Below are 25,221 nucleotides of genomic sequence, written 5' to 3' on the forward strand. Positions count from 1 at the left end.
GTAGTATCTCTACAATTTCTGCAAATTTTCAAGTAAGAGCACTGGTTCTTGTTTTTATCTAGAAAGTAGCACACTGAAGCCTGACTATAAAACCATTTATTAATGAGAAGTGTTTTATGAAATAAAACATGATATACTATAAAGTGCACCTTATACCCCACTTAAAGGTGCACTGAAAGGAATAATAAAACACCTAGAGGATTTTGAGTAATATCTTATCACCTTATATACGGCACACATATCTGAAAATGAGCATCTTGTCCAAATTTGTAGACCCACTTAAAATTTCATAATTACTTTTTAAATGGCTCAAATCAAACTAAAAAGTCAATAACCATGAAAGTATAACACTGAATAAGGCAAATATTACATTACCTAGTTTTCTCATTGATATAAATATTTATTTGTATTTAATGGCACCTTAAGTGTTTCCACATCTATTATCCATAAAAGAGGAAATTTTTGAGACCTTAGGTTACTTCCATAATGACATGGAGCTGATTTTAAAACTTGGGTCTTTGTTGTCAAACTGCACAACAAAGACCAAAGTCTTAAAATCAGCTACAAGGACAGATTACTTATAAAGAAAGGACGATTCAACAAATAGCTGACTTTAATAGCAACAGTGTAAACATGAAGACTATAGAATACTTTCAAAGTGCTTAGAGAAAATAATTATCAATCTTAAACTATACAACAAGTTAAACTATCTTTGAAGACATTTAAAAACCAAAATTGAGAGAATTTACAAATAAAAGATCCTCACTTAAAAGAGCTTCTAACATTCATGCTTCAGAGGAAAAAAATCAGTGCCAGAGTCCATAAAAGCAGAGGAGTGATGACACAAGAAAATGGTAAATAACATTGTCTAATTTGCAGGACAGAAAAAAAAATAGTACAGAACTAATAATACAGAACTAAAACGCTGAGCAATGATAGTATAATTCAGTAGGAAAGTGACTGCATCGAAAGGTCAGTCTACTATTACATAAAAGAATAATTATATTAACTTCAGGCTTCATAGAAATATTAAAATATCCAGAACAATCCACGATAGGAGAAAAATAAGTATTTGTAAGACAGAAAAATAAGACACAAAATAATATAATAGAAATTAATCCAAATGAACCAATACATGTGAAGAAACTGAACTCTTCAATTTCATGGGCAAAAAAAACTATCGAAGTGAGTTTTTTAAAAAGTCTATCTAAGCCCAGCAATAACACCGTTTATAAGGGGTGTGCCTAAAACAGTAAAAAAATAGGAAAAATGTGCCAGGCAAGTACAAAACAAAATAAAGCTGCCATACTTACATTAAAATTAGACCAAAGACTCAAAGTAATTACTAGAGAAAAAAATCACCCTATAAAATTTTTGATTCACTAGGAAAATATATCAACTCTAATCTAGATGTACCTACTAAGCTAGCTTAAAAATATTTAAGTAAAAACAAGAAAAAGTAGACAAATCCACTATTCTACTGGGCAATTTTACTAGACACATAAGATAATAAAATAAAGTGTTACAGCAGAAAAAATTATTAGTAAGGATCTAAGACAACTAAAATGATTAACAAACTTGATTTGATTAACATATATAGATCACCGCACTCACCAACTATACCCAGAATACTAAGAAAAATGTGCCATAGGGTAGGCCATCCATAAGTCCAAATTAATTCCAAAGAATCACACTCACATATAAACCATGTTCTCTGACTACATTGAAATGAAAAAGTACAAAGAAAAAAAAAAACCTCATACATTTGGAAATTGAAAACTTCTATTTTCAAATAATATATGGCTCAATAAGAAATCATAATGGTGATTTTTTTTTTTTTTTTTTTTTTTTGGAGACAGAGTCTCCCTCTGTCACCCAGGCTGGAGTGCAGTGGCACAATCTCAGCTCACTGTAACCTCTGCCTCCCAGGTTCAAGCAATTCTCCTGCCTTAGTTTCCTGAGTAGCTGAGACTACAGGCATGCGCCACCGTGCCTGGCTACTTTTTTTTTGTATTTTTAGTAGCGACGGGGTTTTGCCATGTTGGCCAGGCTGATCTCAAACTCCTTATCTCAAGTGATCCACCCGCCTCAGCCTCCCAAAGTGCTGGGATTACAGGTGTGAGCCACCATGCCCAGCCCATAATGGTAATTTTTAAATACTCTAAAAACTGACCCATCATAAAAATGCTCCATAGCAAAACCCATGTAGTAACTTTATAGTCATAACTGCTTATATTAGAAAGGAAAAGCTACCAATTTGAAGTAAGCATTCAACTTAAGGAGTTAGGACAAAAACAAACTAAACCCCAATAAAGAGAAGGAAAAAAATAATAAGGCTAAGAGCAGAAATTAAAAATACAAAACATTCAAATTCAGTTATTTGAATACACCATTAAAACTGACAAATTTCTAACAAAATTAACCAAGAAAAAAATAAAAATTGTAAACATGCAGAATTTTTAAAACAGAACCACAGATGTAGCAAAAACTTAGAGATAATTTTATGCCAAAATATTTGAAAATGAACAAAAATAGAAAAAATCCTTAGAAAAATAGAAATTACAAAAATTGACTCAAAAAACGATAGAAAATATAAGCCATCAATAGTTAAAAACTTCCCAGAAACAACAGATGAAAGCCAGTTTTACACATAATTTCTAGCAAATATAAAGAGAACATATAATTCTGATAAAAAAGAGCAAATACTTTCCAACTTAACACACAATGACTAAAATTTAAAATAATCTAAAAAACAGAAAAATGTACAAAATGTGGTATCAGCAGTTAAAATGAAGAAACTAGAGCTACATCTATCAACATAAATGAATCTCAAAAATAATTTTAAACAAAAAAAGCAAGTTACATAATACATTATGATATCACTCAAACAAAATTTTAAATCCAACAAAACAATTCCCTATGTTTATGGATGTACAAATGTGCAGTCAAATTATTAAAACCTAAATGATAAATACTCTATCCATAAGTTGTTTCCTCTAGGTAAGGCATAAGTTGAAAGATGGGCAAGGGAGATGGGGAAGCTCCATTTTACCTGTAAAATTTTTTATTTTAAAGAAAAAAATCTACAACAAATATGGCATATAACTATATGAGTAATTTTACTTTTGTCTGTATATTTAAGATTTCTTATAAGAATACTTTAAAAACCAGAGAAGACGCAGTGAAATAGTAAAAACAATAGCTAATATTTACTGAGTGTTTATGCAAAACGATTCTAAGTGCTTTACATATATTAATTCACGTAATACTCATGTCAACCCCATGAAGTAGACACCATTATTATCCCCACTTTTCAAAGGAGGCACTGAGACACATAATACAATGAGTATATTACACTGTTATAGTCATTTGGAAAACAATTTGATAACACTAACCCATGAGAACTGTAAATCTACTTCAGAATATCTGTTTGAAGGAAGTACCCAAAAACATTACAAAGATTTGGGAACAAAAAGGCATGTGTTACTCTGTGGTTACTCAAAAGGAAATAAAAGTTAAAACACCTAAAATACAGAACAGCGAAATAGTTATGGAACATCTATATGTTAGACTATTATACTACCAATAAAAATATTTGAAAATAATTTTCAACATGAGAAAATGCTTGTACTCTAATGTTAAACAAAAAATAATTCAAAATTATTTTTGTTCCCAACTATGTAAAAAATATACATAGAAGGCTGGAAGAAAATACACAAAAATGTTACAATGAGGTTACCCACAGATTAGAGAGGCGAAATTAGAGAGGACTTTTTTTCCTTCAAGTGTATACATTTACCAAACATTCTAGAATGTATTGCTGATCAGTTAGGAAAAGTTACCAAAAAGAAAACAAAAATGGCACACAACAGTCTTCCTAATCAATAGCGCCAAACTATCTTCATAACTCCAAACTAATCCCAAATTGTGAGAAACTACGATGTAGGCACAAAAACAAAGTTTTGCTTAGCATATAATAAAACAAACCCAAAAAACCCTATGTTGTTTCTCATAATAGCTTTTACTTACGTGGTAATTGTGGTGTTTTACTATCATGTGAACGGTACTCTTCATGAGGAACAGACTTGTCATCCTAATTGTGAGAAAGTTTATAATATGGTTAACATATTACCAGAAAGAACTGTAACGTAGAAGAGAGCCAATAAAAGATTTGAAGAGGTTGGAAGTTGAAGTGATATACAGGAACTCACCATTTTCACATGCATAGGTCTATCAAATAAAAACTGCCCATTGAACATAGCTATTGGTTCAGTCAAGGAAAGCCAGTTAAGATAACTATAAAATTATACCAGAACACAAACTAATTTTTAATAATCTTACAGTCCAACTATCTCTGATATTTTAATTAACATCTTTAATACTTATTGGTATTAGCCACTCAAAAACTTTACTCAAAAAAATATTCAATTCTTTGCTTTATGGTTTTATTTCATCAATAAGAGGTATTTTTAATTCAACCATTGAAAAAAGTAAACTTGTAAGACTTCGCTTAAAGTAAATTCATTAATATACAATGGATTACACAATTGTTAAATGCATGTATACAATTAATTGCAGTAGGAAGAGAGAAAAGAAAAAACTTCGTTATCAGCCCTGTACAATATGGCTTATTCAAGTTTTAAGAGTGACTTTAATACTTAGACCTAGTAAGGGTTTTATTTGCTGGAGACTAAAGTCTAACACACATCTCTAAGCCAGGCAACCTTAAATTCAATTACCCCCGCCAAAAAAAAAAGGTGGTATTATGCTTCTTCATAACCACCTCATAACCAATGCTGAAATGTAAATCAGGATACAAATTGCTTGAACTGCTTCAATTGCTTGCTCAAAAGTGACAGTGCCCATTCCTCTGCTCTTGCCGTCTTTGTCTTCTTTAATATCTGCCCGCTTCACAGTTCCAGCTATGCTGAACACTTCCTTTAGCTTCTTCCAACCAACTTTGAAGTCAAGCTTAACATAAAATTGTATCGTTACATACCTAATAAATCCCTCTCCCCATCTGCAAATACAAAAGAATCTTTTCTAAACTCTTAAAACCATAAAGAACTATAATTCCAGCTCAACAATATATCGATAATGTTCAAATTTAAAAACATCTTCAGTTGTTTAAAATCATTTAAGCTACATCTACATTGTTCCTTATCCTTTTTTTAATTTCCAAAATCATCTCTCAAACTGCTCAAACCTGTTTTTTACATTTGAAACTTGCACATCTATTTTTACCAAGAGAAATCCAGATTTTGAAAAGTATTGTTTTCACTGACTTTCAAATGCTTAGAACAAATGACAAACCAACTATGACATGCATATTCACAAATATCAAGGCTACAAAAAAGAAATCCATTTACCAATATAAACCAAAACACATATAATTTCAAGAACTGCTTGAATGTGTATAAATTGCACAGTTCTGTGTTTAAAAAATCCAAATAGTTGTATTTAAACTCTAACCTTGTGTGTCTGTGTGTGTGTGTGTGTGTGTGTATATATATACGCATGTATATACATCAACTGATTTTGAGTTTACAATAATTACTATTTCACTTACTTTAGTTAAAAATAAAAAATAAAAATAAGCAAAATGTTTTATAAACCTATAACACATTTATTTAATCAAATTATCTATCTATCTGAATGACAAGTTTTAGACTAAAGCTTGAACTTACATTGGCAACAAAAATTGTGGAACCAAGTCTACCGGCCTGCAAATTACTGATGACTTCAGGAGGAATGTTTGGATTATTGAGAATGGAAGGTGGTAAATTCATCAACCCTGATCCCATATCAGGGACATGTCCTCCTGGAAATGATCCTCCTGTTCGCTGCAATGCCCTACGAGCATTTTCTCCATCAGGATCCTGTAACACACATTGAATGTTAAATTCCACTAAATACATCAGTTCTATATAATTAAAATAACAACTTAAATTCTACAGTAGCTATCCCTTCTGACTCAAATTATTGACCCTCTTGAAGAGTGAGCTTTTTTTCTCATCCAGAGAATTGAGTCCCATAAAAACCTGTGGATAGACAAAAGATTTCAGCCTCTAGAGATGCCAGTTAAATATTTTTTTCCAATCACTAAAGCCACTTAAGAACTTGAAATTAGTTTAATTTTGCTCTCACACTAGGGTACAAGTACACATACAATTAACTCAAAGAAGAGCGAAATACTCACTGTGACTTTTCTTTCCAAAATGTAGGAATGGTGAATTCTCACTACTGGATGCCCAATGGAATGCCAAACTCAGACTAATTCAAAGCTTTTCAATAGTGGAACAGACTGTTATAAAACCCAAATACTAGGGTAGAGGACAGGATGGTCGATTGTAATCTGTAAATTTTATTCCTGAACAAAATACAATTACCCACCTTCTAAACTCTTACCTTCTTCAACAATGATTATAACCTGAGATGGAGGAGGGGAGAGATAAAGGAGGGCTAAATGTCCAAGTGAGAAATTACATTAAACATTGTTTTTTGTTAGGTTCATTAATTTTGTAAGAGAAACACCCTACCCTTTAAACAAAACCAAACACGCACACACACATGCACTCACACAAACATAAATGTCCTTCTCACACTCACCCCAGTAGGTGCAATACTAAAAAACTAAAATGAGTAAACAAAAACCACATAAACACACTGATAGACTATCATCTGCAATGCCAAATGATTATGTTAAAGGCAATCATCATCATCACTTCTCCATCTTTAGGCTAAGATGAAGTGTAAAGGCAACCACCAAATCTACTTTGCTGGCCTCAGTCTGGGAATACAGTACTAAAAAAGGAAGTTGGGTGACTTTAATAAATTCTCTAGGATGGATGGAGAATAAAAGGTGAAAAGGTAGATGAAATAATAAAACCATTCTGGCTTCCAACATACTTCTTCACTACCAAGGAATAAAAAGGATTACAAAAGAAAAAAAATGTATCAAATAATACTTCAAAACATGTTAATAAATAATAAATTCTTTAGGTCCAAGGATTCAAAAAGAGTTTGTAAAAATACATAATTTAGGATAGTGGCTACCTATGGGGAAGAAAGATAACTCAGAAGAGAAGATGTTTCCTGAACTAGTATAGTAAGCTATTTCGGTTGTCTGTGCTTGTAAGATTAACAAGATGTATTGCTGTACTGATCTTTTATACACATATATATATGACAGAAATATACACACATACAATACATGCATGCATATATAAAACATATATAAAATAAAATGTATATAAAACAAACCACCTACTATATAACACGACTTCTACTCTTCTTTTCCCCTTGCTGTCAGTCTGCTGGTTACTGACTGCTATTGCTTTTGGAGGGCCTACAGTAGCAGTTTATAACCGCTACTATTCTGCATTTAATTAAATGAAACAAAAAATGTAATTCTAAAGTCTGTTAAGGAACATTGGAAATACACCTTCCTTTGACTTTCCTCAGTAGCAGTTCTAAGCATTCATTCCACCCACACCTCTATAAATCAGATATCCCAGGAAAGGGACTGCCAAAGTGACATTAATCCAAAAAAGTCAACTGAATAAATCCCTCATCATTTAGCTGGGCCAAATTTAGCCTTTTTTTTTTCTCTTAAAAAAAGTTAAAAATGGTGGCATCCTCTTTCAACTTGGATTATATAACTGCAGGGTCTCTGAAATATTGCTGAGGATCTACAGTACGCTGAAACTTAAAAGAACACAATAACATGGCTTTGATAGTTAGCATCCAACAAACTTTTTTTTCCAATAAAAGAAAAGACACTAAGAATCTGTAGTACTATTCCTTTGAAGAGAAATAGAAAACAGAAAACAGAAAATTGTCAGCTCTGTGCAAAAGTAAATGCAGTTTTTGCCATTATTTTAATTCCAAGCTTTTTTTAAAAAAAAGGTGACACAAATCACAACAGTCAAAATTTTTCTATACATTCCTGCTAATAACTTTTTAAATAATAAACCCCCAGACGTAAACAGGACTAGAATAATTTGGAAGCAAACTCAAATAAAGGGATCTGGGATACATGTTATATGTTGGTAGCATGGCCTTTAATCTCAAGCTATTATCTCACACTCAGGAACAAGAGACTCTTGGACAGGAATAACAATCATTATTACTACAGCTAACATTTATTATGTAGTTAAAATATCTTGAGCACTGTGCTTAGTGCTTTGTATAATGGTAATACCACAAGTATAATAAATAGCCAACACTAAATGGTTTACATATATTAACTCTTCGAGTCCTGATAGCACTACAAGGTAGGTGCCATTATTACTCCCATCTTAGTAATACGAAAACAAAGGAGAAAGTTTAAGTAATTTATCCTGAGTTAGAGAGGTTCTCTGATGCCAGAGCTTTTTACCATGTATCTCATTTAATCCTCATAAAAAATCCTATTGGGTAAATAAAAGCACATTTCGTTTTATTGTGCTTCACTTTACTGCACTTTGCAGATATTGCACTTGTTGTAAACTGAAGGTCTGTGACAACCCCGTGTCCAGCAAGCCTATCAGCACCATTTCCCCAACATGTGCTCACTTTGTGTCTCTGTATCACATTTTGGTAATTCATGCAATATCTCAACCTTCTTCATTATTATCTGTCATGGTGATCTGTGATTAGTGATCTTTGATCTTTGATCTTTGATGTTTTAATTGTTTTGGTACACCATCAACTGTGCCTAAATAAAACAGAGAACTTAATCAATAAATGTTCTGACTGCTCCACCCACCAGCCGTTCCCCATCTCTCTCCTTCGCCTCGGGCCTCCCTATTCCGAGACACAATAATATTGAAATTAGGTCAATTAATAATCCTAAAATGGCATCTAAGTGTTCAAGTAAAAGAAAGAGTTGCAAGTCTCTCACTTTAAATCAAAAGCTAGACATGATTAAGCTTAGTGAGGAAGGCATGTCAAAAGTTCAGACGGGTGAAAAGCCTGGCCTGAAGGAAACAAAAGTGCTACTCCAGTGAACACATGAATGATCAGAAAGTGAAACAGCCTTAATGCTGTTTCAAAAACAGGTAAAAACACAAAATTTAAGATACTTGTTACTTTTGGGGAAGAAGGATAACACAACAGAAAAGATGCTTCTTGAACTATTAAGATACTTCACTTGTTTGTGCTTACAACATTTCAGTGGTCTGAAAGTTTCGGTGGTTTAACAGAAGATCAAAGCAGCCTTATCATTCCCTTAAGCCAAAGCCTAATCCAGAGTAAGGCCTTAACTCTCTTCAATTCTATGAAGGCTGAGAGAGGTGAGAAAGTTGCAGAAGAAAAGTTTGAAGCTGGTTCATGAGATTTAAGGAAAGAAGCCATCTCTACAACATAGAAGTACAAGTGAAGCAGCAAGTGCCGATGTAGAAGCTGCAGCAAGTTATGCAGAAGACCTAGCTAAGATCATTGACGAGATAGCTACATTAAACAATAGATTTTCAGTGTAGATGAAACAGTCTTCTATAGAAAGAAGATGCCATCTAGGACTTTCAGAGTTAGAAGGGAGAAGTCAGTGTTTGGCTTCAAAGCTTCAAAGGGCACACTGACTCTTCTATTAGGGGCTAACGCAACTGGTAACCTTAAGTTGACTTGAAGTCAATGCTCATTTACCATTCTGAAAATCCTAGGGCCCTTAATAATTAGGCTAAATCTACTCTGTCTGTGCTCTATAAATGAAATAACAAAGCCTGGATGACAGCACATCTGTTTATAGAATAGTTGGCTGAATATTTTAAGCCCACTGTTGAGACCTCTTGCTCAAAAAAAAAAAAAATCCTTTCAAAATATTACTGCTCATTGACAATGTACTTGTCACCCAAGAGTGCAAAAGAAGATATACAAGAAGACTAACATTGTTTGCAGGCCTATTAACACAATATCCATTCTGTAACCCATGAATCAAGAAATAATTTTAACTTTCAAGTCTCATTATTTAAGAAATATAATTCATAAGGCTATTGCTGTCATAGACAGTGATTCCTCTGATAGATCTGGGCAAAGTAAACTAAAAACCTTCTGAAAAGAATGCACCATTCTAGATGTTATTAAGAATATCTGTGATTCATAAGGCCAAAATATCAATACTAACAGGAGTTTGGAATAAATGGATTCTAATCCCAATGGATGACTTTAGGGCTTCAAGACTTAAATGGTGAACATAACTGAAAGAGCAAGAAAACTAGAACTAGAAGTGGATCCTGCAGATGTGACTAAATTGCTGCAACCTCATGATAAAACCTAAACAAATTAGGAGTTGCTTCTCGTATGAGCAAAGAAAGTCATTTCTTGAGATGGAATCTACACCTGGTGAATATACTATGGACACTGTTGAAATGGCAACAAAGGATTTAGAATATTACATAAATTTAGTTGATAAAGCAGCAGCAGGTTTGAGAGGACTGACTTCAATTTTGAAGGAAGTTCTACCATGGGTAAAATGTTATCAAACAGCATCACATGCTTCAGAGAAATCTTTTATGAAAGGAAGAGTCAATTGATACAGCAAACTTCACTGTTCTTATTTTAAGAAATCATGACAGCCACCCCAAACTTTAGCAACCACCACCCTGATCAGTCAGCAGCCATTAGCACTGAGGCAAGACTCTCCACCAGCAAAAAGATTACAATGAAAGCTCAAATGATCACTAGCATTTTCAGCAATAAAGCATTTTTTAATTAAGGCATGTATATTGTGCTTTTAGACATAATGCTATTGCTTTAAATAGAATATAGTATAGTATAAACGTAACTTTTATGGGTACTGCAAAACCAAAACATACATGTGACACACTTTATTGTTTTATTTGCTTTACTGCAGTAGTCTGGAACCAAACCTGCAATAGCTCCAAGGTATGTCTCTATTATCAGTAGTACTACTACAATCACTTAGTTTAGAGAATTAAGTAGCATGTCCAGACACCCACTAGAAAGTGATAAAGCCAGGAACCAAATCATTACTGTACAATTAAATAGTATACAATTAAATGTTGACAGTACTGCTCTACAACCAATGATTAGCATCAGTATTAGTACAAAATCTTCAGGGTCCCAAAGTTACACTATTTATCTCTTTTAACAGATTTTAGCAAGTATATGTATGTAACAGGTCTGTAATCAAACTATTAAGATTAACAATACAAAATAAAGGAACCCATGAAGATGAGGGATATTCAAGCCAATCATTCTCAAGGTTAAACTGTAAATGTTTTGTTTGTATCTTCTAGTCATTTTTTGTCTACCTATTTACACTGCTACAATTTTGTACAAAGAAAAGACATGCCCATTTTAGGGGATTCCAACTTCTAGTTATAAATTTCACTAATAGAGTTATAATTTTTTCTTAAATTTTAATCTAGTAGTTTCCAAGTAACTCTGATAAAAAGTGAATATCAATTTTATTCAAATCCGTAACATATTTGCATCAAGTGACCTTTAATTATCAATTACAAGGATGTTATATTTCTCAAATTAAATAACAAAATCTAAAAATTGAAAATGTCTGTACCAAATAAACTCAGCACCTAAAGTTTATCCCCTTTGAATTTCTAGGTCCTCAAATTTATAAAAATTATGTGCTTTTATTTTTAACAACTTGAAACAAATCAAGTATATAGGATAACTGCTTAAAAGCAAATATAAAATCATGTACAAGTAAAACTATCATCAATATATAATGCTTTAATAAACACCTATGCTTTAAAAAAAGTTGTAGTCAGGCAAATATATTACCAAATTGAAAATCCAAGGAAAGCATGTCTTTATAGTCAAATGTTTAAATTCTAAATATAAGAAATCTTACCTCTTTAATATTTAGGGGTCTTCCACTAAGATCATATTTGTTCATAGTTTCTAGGGCTTTCTTTACAAATTCTTCATCTTTGAATTCAACCACACTTAACAAGGAAAAAATTTATAGGAAATGTTTACGTGCTAATTTTTTTCCAAAGTTTAATTTAATTTAAGATACTCGAAGAAAAAATTTCTTACCCACAACCCTATATCCAGGTAGATTTGTCAAAATATGCAAAAGAAAAAAAGTTTTAGATCAGTACATGAATAATCAGTTCTAACATTTCAATCATTAAGGCAATTAATAATATGGTAGAATCACTTCACCTTTTATATCTCCAGAACATAATAGGCGAGGGACCACAAATTTTCTCTAAGTTTTTTAATATATCTATTAAAAATAGTAGAATCTAATATGTAACAATCTTGGAGCACAGTTTTTACTTTTAGGTGACTTTTCATTAAGTTAAAACTAATGTCACTGCACAAATTAAATCAACAGTAATTCAACGAAATAACTAAAGGCTCCAATATACCTATCCTTCTATAGTTACAAATATTTTCAAAAGATGTATTATCTACGACATATTTTTCAATTCTATTAAAATCAAAATAGTGAATATTAATTTTATTTTTAACAAGTTCTCTATTAGATTAAAACTGGCTGCACATTTAACAGCACCCAGTTGGAAGTATGTAAAAATCACCTATAAACTAGTAATAAATTAATTTGGAGAGTTATTTTAAAAAATAATTCCCTGTGATTGCCATTCAAAGTCCCATTGGAATGTAATGACAAAGTTTTTATTCATCATGCACCCAGCTGGTTTTACTAACATAATTAAACATTGCTAAGAGTTTTCCATTGTATTCTTCAGTATATTGCATTCTTGTTGCTAAAAATCAAAATATACTATCAACCAATTCCTTCTATGTCAATGCAATCGTAAATGTCATTCATACCAATTGGTCAGAGCACTGCCTCTTATGTAGTCCTGCAGGCTACCAAATTGAGCTTTTCAGTAAAATTTCAAAAATACATTCTGAACTAACACCTTTAAGCTATAGTCCCCTCAAAAAACTCAGGAATATTATCAATTCAGTGACTTTTAAAGTATCCTTGAAGACATCAAAATACAACAAAAAAATCCTATGCTAAAATCTTATTGGCTAAGAAGAAGTATTACCTTAGAGCATTGGAAAAGTGAATGCCCTTTTTGAGTGTTTACAAAACCCATCCCTTCCAGGCAGCGAGGTTTGTATAAGTGTCAGACTTGCTGGTATAGAGCCTCAAATCTTGTATAATAAAGTAAAACAAAATGAAACTTAAGTTTCCAAAAACTGGTACAAGTATTATACAAAAAGTAAACTGCTGAGGAACTTTTAAACCTCAAGCAGATTATTGCCCACAGCACTTACCCTTGATTTTCCTTCCGCATCCTTAAAGAGCTCCACGTATGTAACCTCACCAACTACATAAGACATACAAAAGGAAGATACCAAGAAACAATACATTTAAACACCAGTATCTTGCTTTACTGCACACCTGTGCACAACTCTACAGAGAAGCACCTATTATTCACCAACAATCAAAACCAGACCAACATACCTCCTATCAATGGCTATGTAAATTTAACTAATTTTCAGAAATGTACATCATCCACATTCTCTAAAAAAAGGCTAACAACCATATTAACCTAATTCATACTACAGATCATATTTTGGCCAGCATGATATAGTTGGTGAACAAATGCACATATACATACAAATGGTCCCTTAACCTATCATATTAAAAAACATCAACATTAGCACTTTTCAAATAACTTTGGTCAGCCTACACACAACAGCTGTTTTAAGGTGACTTTCTACCTGAATGTCTTCAATCATGTTTGCCATCAGTAAACTAAATTTACAAATCATGCTTCACAGCAAGCCACACACTTTCTAAATAAAGTCAATGAATAAAACCAATCAAATAGTTGTCACCTTACAACAGACACACCAATGCAATTTTTTAAAAAAAAATTTAATAGAAGAGATCAGCCTCAAAGCCAAGTACATAGTTTGCAGGACTGTTGAAACTCAATTTTTCAAGAGATAACAAAACTAACTTTTACAAGATCAAGTATTGAAATTATTTTTCCCCAAAACCAACCATGTATATAAGATGAAGGTTTTCAGATTATTCTGAAAACAAAACTGCAACAGCAGTAATGCAATTTTAATTTAGAACTGCAAAGACAGCATCATGGCAGTCATGACAATGCAAACAAAATAAATTCCACAGCCAGATTCCAGACTCCACCAAGATAATAACAAAACAGCTTTTGGAAAAAAAATAAATAATCAGACCTTATTATTCATTCTTTAACACGCTAAATGTATTACTTAACTGATGCAATAGCCCTTTTAAAATCTATAAAAACTTCAACTAGACAAAGCAATCACTTTAACAAAATTCTTGGTGGCATGCATATGCTGGCTCGCTACTATCCCACTAAAATGGCAAAAAGAAAAATATCCATACTACCTTGTAATGAAATTGTGTCAAGTGAAAGAAGAGGAAAAGATTAATTCACATGTCAAGAAATAAAAATCAATTTTTTGAGTCTGCGTGGCTCAGAGGAATAAAAATGTTTGTGTAGTTCCCTCCCCTGTCTATATGAAGATTATCCAACAGTGGGTTATTTCAGAGATAGTTACCTTTCTCTCTCATTAGATCTTTAATAGCTTGCCATTTCATGTCATATGGGATGTTGCTAATGAAAACTCTATTACGATTTGGACCCTTCTTTTCTCCAGTGCTCGAATTCTTGTCTTTTGAATACGGATGAAATCTATTGGCCTTCTTACTTCCTGTAGATTTTTCCTTTAAGTCAGATTTCTCTTCTTTCGCTGACTCATCATTCTCCCTTTGAATTAAAAAAAAAAAAAATCAAACAAACAAAAACCCTCAGTTGTGCTTAAAAGAATGGAAGTCTATATTAAATAAATATTTCATATTTATCACTTCACAAAACTCTCCACTAAGCTAGACCTCAGCAAAGTAGCTGGAGAATCAGCCTGAGAGCTTTGAAATTATCCGGTGCTATTTCAAAGCAAGAGTTTGGCTTCTCATTTAACAGTCCTCATTCTTTTTTCCACATTAAATAGCTGTAAGCATCCAAACAATCACCCAGTTTTTCCCACCACACTACTTAATTAATAAATGCTATTAGACTGGAACAGAGGGAAGAGCAGATAATTTTACTTCTAAGGTATCTAAAACTGCCACCTTTGATGGAGAATTAACTTTCTGGGCATCATTAAAAACTTTTTTAAAAAATTAATTTACACAATGATACTCTGAAAAAAGTTCATCTCTTAAAGGTTAATAGTTTCTTCTCAGAACTTTCTCCTCCCTTAATTAGAAGCATAATTAAAATACAAAGTTATGTCTATAATTCCACATCTATATATGTATATACTCACATTAAGACTCTCAAACTTTCTTCTATTCCCAATTTTCATCAACATAGAAAGCTTATAAAGTATCCTAATATTTTATGTTACATTTTAACCTATAAACTAGAATACGGTACTTCATCAAATTACACAGTTTCATTAATATTACCTACAATGGGTAATGTAGGACAGGAGCAGTACCTAAAAGCAACATAAGCCAAAATTTTATAAACCTGATTTTTTTTTTTTTTTTTTTTTTGAGACAGAGTTTCGCTCTGTCGCCCAGGGGTGGAGTGCAGTGGCGCGATCTTGGCTCACTGCAGCCTCCGCCTCCCAAGTTCAAGCAATTCTCTGCCTCAGCCTCCTGAGCAGCTGGGATTACAGGTGCCCACCACCACACCCAGCTAATTTTTTGTATTTTTAGTAGAGACAGAGTTTCACCATCTTGGCCAGGCTGATCTTGATCTCGTGACCTCATGATCCACCGGCTTCGCCTCCCAAAGTGCTGGGATTACAGGCGTGAGCCACTGCGCCCAGCCAAACCTGATTTTTAATGAGGCCTTAACTAGAAAAAAAAGTAATTTATAACACTGTAATCACAGTGCAACTCTATGATGTCATATGCCAACCATCCAAAAGATTCAGGCATACACTTAAACCCTATAGATAAAAATTTGGATTTATATTTTAAAATGCAATTTACTTTTAAAAACAAGTCTTTTTTACAGAACAAACAATAGGGTTTTTTTTTTGTTGTTTTTTGTTGTTGGTTTTTGGTCACCCCGGCTGGAGTACAGTGGCAAGATCTCGGCTCACTGCAATCTCCGCCTCCTGGGTTCAAGGAATTCTCCTTCCTCAGCCTCCCAAGTAACTGGAATTACAGGTGTCTGCAACCACACCCAGGTAATTTTTACATTTTTAGTAGAGACGGGGTTTCAACATGTAGGAAAGGCTGGTCTCAAACTTCTGACCTCAGGTGATCCACCCACCTCAGTCTCCCAAAGTGATCAGATTACAGGTGTGAGCTACTGTGCCTGGCCAATAGATTTCTTATTTAAATAACTAAGTCAATAATCTAGTCAATTTAAAACTATTTTAATAACAAAACTTCAATTTTAAAGCATTTTTTCACAAACATTACTAATAATATCACTGCGGATAACACCTAGGAATCTAAATTTTTTTAAAGCTTTCTGATTATTCTGACAACAAATCAAGTTTCATAAGCCAGGCTCTAAAGTATCTTCCAAGCCCAGCAATTCTGGTGATCCATACATTGCAATGCTCCTCACATACCTCTAACTGCAGTCATTTGTTACATAATATACGGAGCTTCTTGAACACTACTCTTCTTTGTAGGTAACACAGCCATAAATATAGTATGCAAACCCTATAAGAACAAAAACTATCTGCTTTGGTATCACCAGCACCTCGCACAGAGACTGCATATAACACTGTGCTATAATTTTTGAATGAATTAACAGTCAATTAAGAATCCATACTCATCTGAGCACAGATGTTGCCAGAAAAACTGCCAGAATAAAGACAGAGACATTTGGACCAAACTTGCTTTGCCATTTTTTTTTTAAGACCTTGAAAGGGACATCTTCACTATCAAACATATTCTTTCATCAGAAATGGCATGGCCTAGGGGGGAGTCTTCTCAACTGCCTAAATCTAGAAAGTACCTACCTGTCTGAACAGAGTGACACTTTTGAAAATGGCAGCAAGCAGCCAAAAGGCACAAAGGCCTTTTCTCTGGTTTCTGGGTACCACAGATAGAAGAACAAACCTTTCTTTTCAATTCCCCAAAGGGCCTGTTTACTTAACAGGCTTAGATGAATTCAATGAATGTTTGTAAAGTAACTGAGACTCTATTCAGTAAACAGATATCTATATAGTCTCTAGATTAATACCCCTTCCCCTGCCTATTTTCTTCCTGGATTAAACCAATTGTGAAAATTACACAAAGTTCTGAAGTACTTACAATGTTGTATTCTTGACTTGGGTGGGGTTACATAGATTAAATATTTGCTTACAACAATCTGAAAATTCCATTAAAAGCAGTAACATTATACATAGTATCTTCTTTTAAAAATTTACTCAAAGATGATCAAAGAAAGTAATTTCTTCATTTTCCCAAATAAGAAGCATCTTAAAAATACTGCTAAACTGCTTGTCTACAATGTATGAACTAAAATTTACCTTAAGTTTCTTCCCAGTGTGTAACAAAAAAAGAAAAAAAAATCTATAAAAGGCATAACAGTTTAGAGGCTACAGGAATGATCTATTAAGAAACTGAGCCATAATTATATAATTTCTGAACTATTTCCAAGTCATAAATACTTTGGAAGAGAAAGTAAAAATATATGTGAAAACTATTAAGGAAATGATGCTACGTAATTCCAAAATATTGGTACTACATCCAGAATTCCATGTACTAAATTCCCAAACTGTTCATTTAGACAACCACTCCCACAATGTACTTAAAATAAAAACTCTAAAATAGTCATAAAAATGTTATCTATTCTTAAAATTGAACTATGCGTATCTAAATTATAACATAAATTTCTGGAAAAAATCAACCTCCAACATCAAAAGAAGAAACATAGTTTTAATGTACGATTTTAAAAGTATACTGGTATAGTATCAGATCCAGTACTAATCCCAGTTCCAGAGGAAAACTACCAGAGGGCAGTTCAGGGCAATAAATGCCTACATTAAGAAAAACGACCAACCTCCAGGCCAGGTGTGGTGGCTCACACCTATAATCCCAAGCACTTTGGGAGGCCAAGGCAGGTGGATCACTTAAGGTCAGGAGTTCGAGATGAGCCTGGCCAACATGGTGAAACTCCATCTCTACTAAAAACACAAACATTAGCCAGGGATAGTGATGCATGCCTATAATCCCAGCTGCTCAGGACGCTGAGGCAGGAGAATCACCTGAACCCAGGAGGCAGAGGCTGCAGTGAGCCGAGGTTGCACCATTGCACTTTTTTTATTTTTTATTTTATTTTATTTTTTTTTTTGAGACAGAGCAAGACTCCATCTCAAAAAAAAAAAGAATAAAGATCTCCAACAACCTAACTTCACACCTCAAGGAACTAGAAAAAAGAACTAAGTCCAAAGTTAGTAGAAAGAAGAAAATAACGAAAATCAGGGCAAAAATAAATGAAATATACTAGAAAAACAATAGAAAAGGTCAATAAAACTAAAAGTTGGTTTTTGAAAGATAAGCAAAACTGACAAAGATTAAGCTAGATTAAGGGGGGGGAACAATCAGAAATCAAAGAGGGAAAATAGAAAAATACATAAAGAAATCAAAGAGGAGACTTTATAACAGATACCACAGAAATACAGAGAATTATAAGAAACTACTATTAACAATTATATACCAACAAATTGGATAACTTAGAAGAAATTAATAAATTCCTGGAAATATACAACTCACCAAGGCTGAATCACGAAAAATTAGAAAATCTGAACTGTCCAATAACAAGGGAGATAGTAGTCAGTAATCAAAAATCTCCCAGGAAAGAAAAGCCCAGGACCTGACAGCTTCACTGGTAAATTCTATCAAACATTTAAGAACTAATACCAATCCCTCTCAAACTCTTCCAAAAAACCAAATATGAGGAAACTCTTTCAAATCATTTTATAAGGCCAGATTACCCTGATAACAAAGCCAGACAAGGATCCTACAAGAAAAGAAAATTACGGGCACTATCCCTGATAAACACAGATGTAAAAATTCTCAACAAAATACTAGCAAACTAAATTCAACAGCACATTAAAAGGATTATACACCATAATCAAATAGTACCTATCCCAGGGATGCAAGGATGACAAACATAAATCAGTAAATGTTATACACCATATTAACAGAATGAAGGATTTTTAAAAAATCAAAGATCATCTCAATAGATCCAGGAAAAGCATTTGACAAAACTCAATATCCTTTCAAGATAAACACTCTCAACAAATTTAGTATAGAAGGAATGTTCCTCAACACAATAAAGATCATATATGACAACCCCATAGCTAATGTCATACTCAACAGTGAAAATTTGAAGGTTTTACTTCTAAGAGCAGGAAAAAGAGAAGATGCCTATGCTCACCACTTCTATTCAACATTGTACTGAAGGTCACAGCCAGAGCAATAGGCAAATAAAAGACATAAAAGACAACCAAATTGGAGAGAAAGAAGTAAAATCATCTCTGTTTGTAGAAGATGTGATCTTACATAGAAAATTATTCAGAGAAAAATTTAAAGACACCACCAAAAAAACTATTAGAACAAATTCAGAAAAGTTATAGGATACAAAGTCAACATTCAAAAATCCATTGCATATCTACATACTAATAATAATGAACTATCCAAAAAATTAATTAAGAACACAATCTCATTTAAAATAGCACCAGAAAGAATAAAATACCTAGAAATAAATTTAACCAAGAAAGCTAAAGAGCTATACACTGAAAAACTACCAATGATAAAATTGAAAATAATACAAATGAAAGATACTCCATGTTCATAGATGAGAGGAATTAATATTGTCAAAATTGTCCTTCCTACCCAAAATGACCTATAAATTCAATGTGATCTCTATCAAAATTCTAACAGCATTTTTCACAGAAACAGATATATTCCTGAAATCCGTATGAACCATAAAAGATCTCAAATGGCTAAAGCAATCTTGAACAAGAAGAAAAAGATAAAAACATCACACTACCTGATTCAAGTTATATTACAAATCTACAGTAATCAAAACAATATGGTACTGGCACAAAAACAAGACAGAGACCAATGGAACATAACAGAACACTCAAAAATACATCCCCAAGGATATGGTAAACTAATCTTTGACAAAGGCACCAAAAATATACAATGGTGAAAGGACAGTCTCTTCAAAAAATGGTATTGGGAGAACTAGATATTCACATACAAAACGAAATGAAAATGGATTAAAAATTTAAACATAACACCTAAAACCCTGTAACTCCCAGAAGAAAACACAAGAGAAAAGCTCCATGACCTTGGTCTTGGCAATGATTGGTTTTTTTTTTTTTTATATGACACCAAAAGCACAGACAACACAAACAAAAGTAACAATTGGGACTACAACAAAGTAAAAAGTTACTGCACAGCAAAGGAAACAATCAACGAAATAAAAAGGCAACCTAAGAAACGAGAGGAAACATTTGCAAACCATATATCCAATAAGGGATTAATATCAAAAATGTATAAGGAACTCATACAACTCAATAGCAACCCAATTAAGAAATGAGAAATGGATCCGAATAGATATTTTTCCAAAGAAGACACACCAATGGCCAAAAGATACATGAAAAAGTGCTCAATATCACTAATCATCAGAGAAATACAACTCAAAACCACAATGCAATATCACTTCATCCCTGTTAGAATGACTTATCAAAAAGTCAAAAGATAGCAAGTGTTGCTGAGGATGTATAGAAAGAACGCTTAGATACTGCTGGTGGGAATGCATATTGGTACAGCCATTATGGAAAACAGCATCAAGGGTCCCCAAAAAATTAAAAACAGAACTACCATATGATTCATCAATGCTATTTCTGGGTATACATCCAAGGAAAATGAAATCACTATCTCAAAGAGATATCTGCATTCCCATGTTCACTGCATCATCCACAATACCCAAGATATGGAAATGACTTAAGTGTCCACTGACAGATAAACGGTTAAGGAAACATGATATATATTATATTTTGTGTTTACACAACACATCCACACTGGAATATTATTATTTAGCCTTACAAAAAGAACAAAATCTTGCCATTTGCAACAACAGAGATAAACCTAGATGACATTATGCTATGTGAAAAAAGACCCAGAAAGACAAATACTGCATGATCTCACTCACACACAGACTCTAAAAAAAGTCAAACTCAGAAGCAGCATGTAGAAGGGTGTTTACCAGAGGTGGAGGGCAGCAGGGGATGGGGAAATGTTCTAAGGGCACAAACTTTCAGTTATAAGATGGGTAAGTTCTGTAGATCTAAGGCACAGTATAGTGACTATATTTAACATATTTACTGTATACTTGAAATTTGCTTAAAGAGTAGATCTTAAGTATTTTCAACACCAAAAAATATGGTAATTATGTGAGGTAACAGATATGTTAATTAGCTTGATTGTGGTACTCATTTCACAATTTATTTGTACAACAAAACATCACATTGTACACTTCAAAATATACAATTTTTGTCAATTTACCTCAATAAAGCTTGGGAGAACAGTTCTAGTCTTTACTCCTAATAAAAATCACTCAACTAAAGAACACATTACTTTGCTCCAATGCTTAAAATTTTATAGTACCCTAATATAACTCTCAATCTCTACCTACTCCAAAGTTATACTTAATTACACATGAATAATAAAGTTATGATAATACTGCTCTTTTCCCACCTATTCACTTTTAAGAAAAGGGGAGCCAGTATACCATTTGGCATTAAATAAAGAAGACTATAGTTGGAAAACGGATCTTTTCTAAAGGTGTGAACATGTAAACTAAATTCCCTGTATATGAGTTTCATAAGCATAAAAGTTCACTTCTGCATTTCTTCCACAAATATTTACTAGGCCTTAAGAATACAAAGAAGAATAAGACATAGTGGTCTCCCACACTCAAAAACTATGGATTAACCTCAGCAAATATTATTTCAATCCTGATGACAAGCAGTACTCTGTTCGATTCCAACCAATATATAATTTGGGGCAATATCATGATAATTTTTATAATCAACAATGAATTATTTTTATTAAAAGCATATGGTAATCAACTCAAGGTTTATGTATTGGGGTTGTCATCCACTCCTACTAGTCCACGAAGTCAAATAAAAAGGTCTAGGTCGCTACTCAGTTTGAATGACTCATGCTGGATCATCACATATGTTCTTACGGAGTAGACAGTAAGTGAAATCCCTGAGAGTAAAACTGAACTCGATTCAACTTCTGGGAAAAAGAGAAAGGGATAGAGGTGAATTATAAGCAATGTGAAAATAATCTATATTTACTAGTAATATTTCTTCACTTCTTCACCTTATATTTTTCTCTTCCTAAGTGAGAAAAGGATTCTTTCTCCACCTTTCTCCTCTCTCTTTTTCCTGTCTTGCTAAATCATGATGAGACTTTAGAAGGGATTAGAGAATCTGATGGAGGTTTAGATACCAAACTTCGCTATATCAACACTAATCATACCCAAGTATAGGAGGGCTTCTCTCTGTAATTCAAGGCTGCACTTTTTGTTCAGGAGAAAAGGTGGCATGTATACTCGTGTTTAGATATGAATAGCACATATTTTTCAGCTTATCATTCCGCTGGTTTTAATTTCTATTTTTAATGCCAAATTCTCGAAAGCCCACATTTTGGCAAGCATGGTAGAAAGCGCTTCATTCACTTTCTAGTTCCTCAGTTACTGAGGTGCACCACTCTTCATCCAGGAACAAACTCCACTAAGTTCCAATCTCTTACACCTGCACCTCTATTCTCCTAGAAGATGCTGCCGCTCCTTTTCAAACTCATTTGAGAGCAAGAGTGTCAAAGAGCTGGGGAGAGCTACCCTCATCTTATCTGCCACCAACTTTTACACAGACTGGTCCAGGTCTTACCATACCATTTCAAACATTCTTCTACAAAGGTCAGACAGACCTTTCCCTTGCCTATTTTACTGTGAGCATATGTCTATTGCCTTCTGCTCTGAGGCATAACAGAGAAGGAAAAGGATGTTTTCACTACATTATTAACATACTTTCAACTTCAGGTTTAAGGAGGTAGGCATATGAAAGTAAGCGCTTAACTTCATATCCTCCCACAAGACAAGAACAAAGGGGAGCATAACATTTCCCTAGAACCAGAAATTATTATGGATTGGGGTCAACTAAATTATTTATAGGCACTGGTGACAGCTGCGACCTTAAAAGTTTTCCTTCATTTAGGAAAAAAAAAAAAAATCTTAACCATCTATGATACCAAACTTAAGATAATCATACACTGAGTTAAAATATATATATATACTCTCCACAGCTGACGCACACTACCCAGTGGGAAGGGAAGCCACGCACATCGCACATTTCCCTTTTGAAAGTACGTCTAGCCAATTCAAGAGTAACACAATACATACAGTCTAACAGCACATTATTAAACTTCCTCTCGGTATAAATCAGTTTAAAAATGAACACACACTTTAGAAAACAACAAAACACTAAACTTGTGAAGCTCAGAAAGAAGCCAGAGATATTCCTTTTAAATACGTTCTTGGTGGTTAGGAGGAAATGTCCGATGATGTCATCCCTAGATACTCCCTAGTGATGAACACTAACTACTGGTCCTTAAAGGGGGACCATTTTCCTGCAAACCGTGGCGGTCGCTGAGCTTTGCTCAAAGGTTCTTTAACCAAAGTCAGGGAAGAGGGGAGTCCGCTGTCTCGGGCTAGAAATCAGGGAGGAGCTCTGGTCCCCAGGCCCCCAGCCTCGGCTCCCGGGACCGCAGGCGGCCAGGCCTGGGGCGGGCGGGGAAGGGCCTGGGAGCGGCCCAGCTGCACCTGCTCCTCAGGCAGCCGATGGCCCGGGGGCGGGCCGGGGCCTGGTGGCGGTTATCCCCCATCAAGGCCCAGCCTGGCCTCTGGCCCCCGGCCGACTCCCCGCCCCCCACCTCGCCCCGGTTCCCGGAGGAAAAGACAATACATTTTAACGCCATTGGAGCTGCTGCTGTGCTGCGGCTGCTGCTTCTCCGCCTCCGGGGGGTGCGGCTCTCGCCGCTGCTCGCCCGGCGGCTCCGCGGGCTGCAGGTGCGGGCTGTCGCCACCAGTGGCCCCGGGCACCTCGGCCTTGTTGGCGTCCGCCATCCCGCCGCCGCTGCCTCCGCCTCGGCCGCCTGAGCTGAGGGGCTCCGAGCGCGACAATGGCGGCTGCCGGGGAAGCGGTAACGGATCCCGATTTGAAAAGGCCCCGAGCGCTCAGTAACCCGGATCTCGCGAGAACCGGTCGAGCCTGGGCGACTGGGAGATGGTGTGTGCCGGGTGCGGGGGGTGGGAGTGCGGGGGGGAGGGGAGCCATGGGAGCGGGGGTCAGGGCCGCTGTTGCAGTCGACCCTACACCTGCCTGGGAGGGCTGCACCAGTCCTGAAAGCCCCCGGTGGTGGTGCCATGTCTGCCCACCAGCCCGCCTGTCGCTTGGCACCAGTGGAGTCTTCGCTTGCAAAGCGGGATTAGACACCAAAGCCCTAACACCCAGACTGTTCAATTCATTCCAGGTAGGGACAGTTAAAGAACACACCACTAAGCATCTTTACAGACTTCTTGCAAGTCCTCAGACTCCCTTTAGAAATCCTTTGAATGAAGCAAATATAAGTCTCTTGCCATTTCAATGCCTAGGCACCCTTCGGACATTCCATAAAGAGTTATTGATGACTGATTGCGATTCACCAAAATGAATGACTTTGAATTTCTTTGAGAAGTATTTGTTCTTAGGGGTGAGGATTTTCCAGGAACTCAGCTATCAGCTTAGTAAGAGAAGACTGCAGTTTTTCTCTGGACATCAATCAATGTGGGGAATCTATAATTATAAAATATCGTCTACTAGATGGGCTAATAACGGATATTTGAGGTTTTGATTGTTTATTGTATATTGATGGAAATTCTATGTGAAATAGTTCTACACTCTCAAATTTAATTGCCATATGGAGTTTTAAAATATAGTCGTAGATTTTTCCCCCTAAGTATGAAAAGGAAACCCGTTAAATTTAATCAATTCCTAACTCTTGAGTACTATAATATTTCACATTGACATAACCTTTTTCAGCTGAAAAGTTTAAAAGCCTTCCCAAATGTTTTTTTTTTTTCCATAAAGAAGCAAACATGTACAGTTTACTTACTTTGCAGAATATCATACACACATCGGTGGTAAAGTTATAGTTAGAAAGTAATACTCAAATAA

At 34.6% G+C, this 25,221-nt stretch overlaps 1 protein-coding gene across 4 annotated transcripts in view; it reads right to left on the bottom strand.

The window, feature by feature from the left end:
• The window catches only part of MYEF2 (myelin expression factor 2), a 38,140-nt gene extending 13,893 nt beyond the window's left edge, over positions 1-24,247 (bottom strand). For 2 of the 4 annotated variants that reach the window (XM_005559477.5, XM_005559474.5), the window contains exons 1-9: positions 23,971-24,247; positions 14,506-14,714; positions 13,222-13,274; positions 12,001-12,008; positions 11,813-11,906; positions 5,688-5,879; positions 4,818-4,971; positions 4,212-4,261; positions 4,030-4,093 (exon numbers count right to left, since the gene is read on the bottom strand). In XM_005559477.5, coding sequence (XP_005559534.3) covers positions 4,030-4,093; positions 4,212-4,261; positions 4,818-4,971; positions 5,688-5,879; positions 11,813-11,906; positions 12,001-12,008; positions 13,222-13,274; positions 14,506-14,714; positions 23,971-24,131 — 985 coding nt within the window. In that variant the 5' untranslated portion in view covers positions 24,132-24,247. Of the gene's footprint in view, positions 1-4,029; positions 4,094-4,211; positions 4,262-4,817; positions 4,972-5,687; positions 5,880-11,812; positions 11,908-12,000; positions 12,009-13,221; positions 13,275-14,505; positions 14,715-23,970 lie in introns of those variants that run through there. The other 2 variants (XM_073995755.1, XM_073995756.1) reach the window with 1 other exon arrangement.
• Between the last annotated feature and the right edge of the window lie 974 nt (positions 24,248-25,221).

Source organism: Macaca fascicularis, chromosome 7, assembly GCF_037993035.2.
Source record: "Macaca fascicularis isolate 582-1 chromosome 7, T2T-MFA8v1.1".
Lineage (NCBI taxonomy): Eukaryota > Metazoa > Chordata > Mammalia > Primates > Cercopithecidae > Macaca > Macaca fascicularis.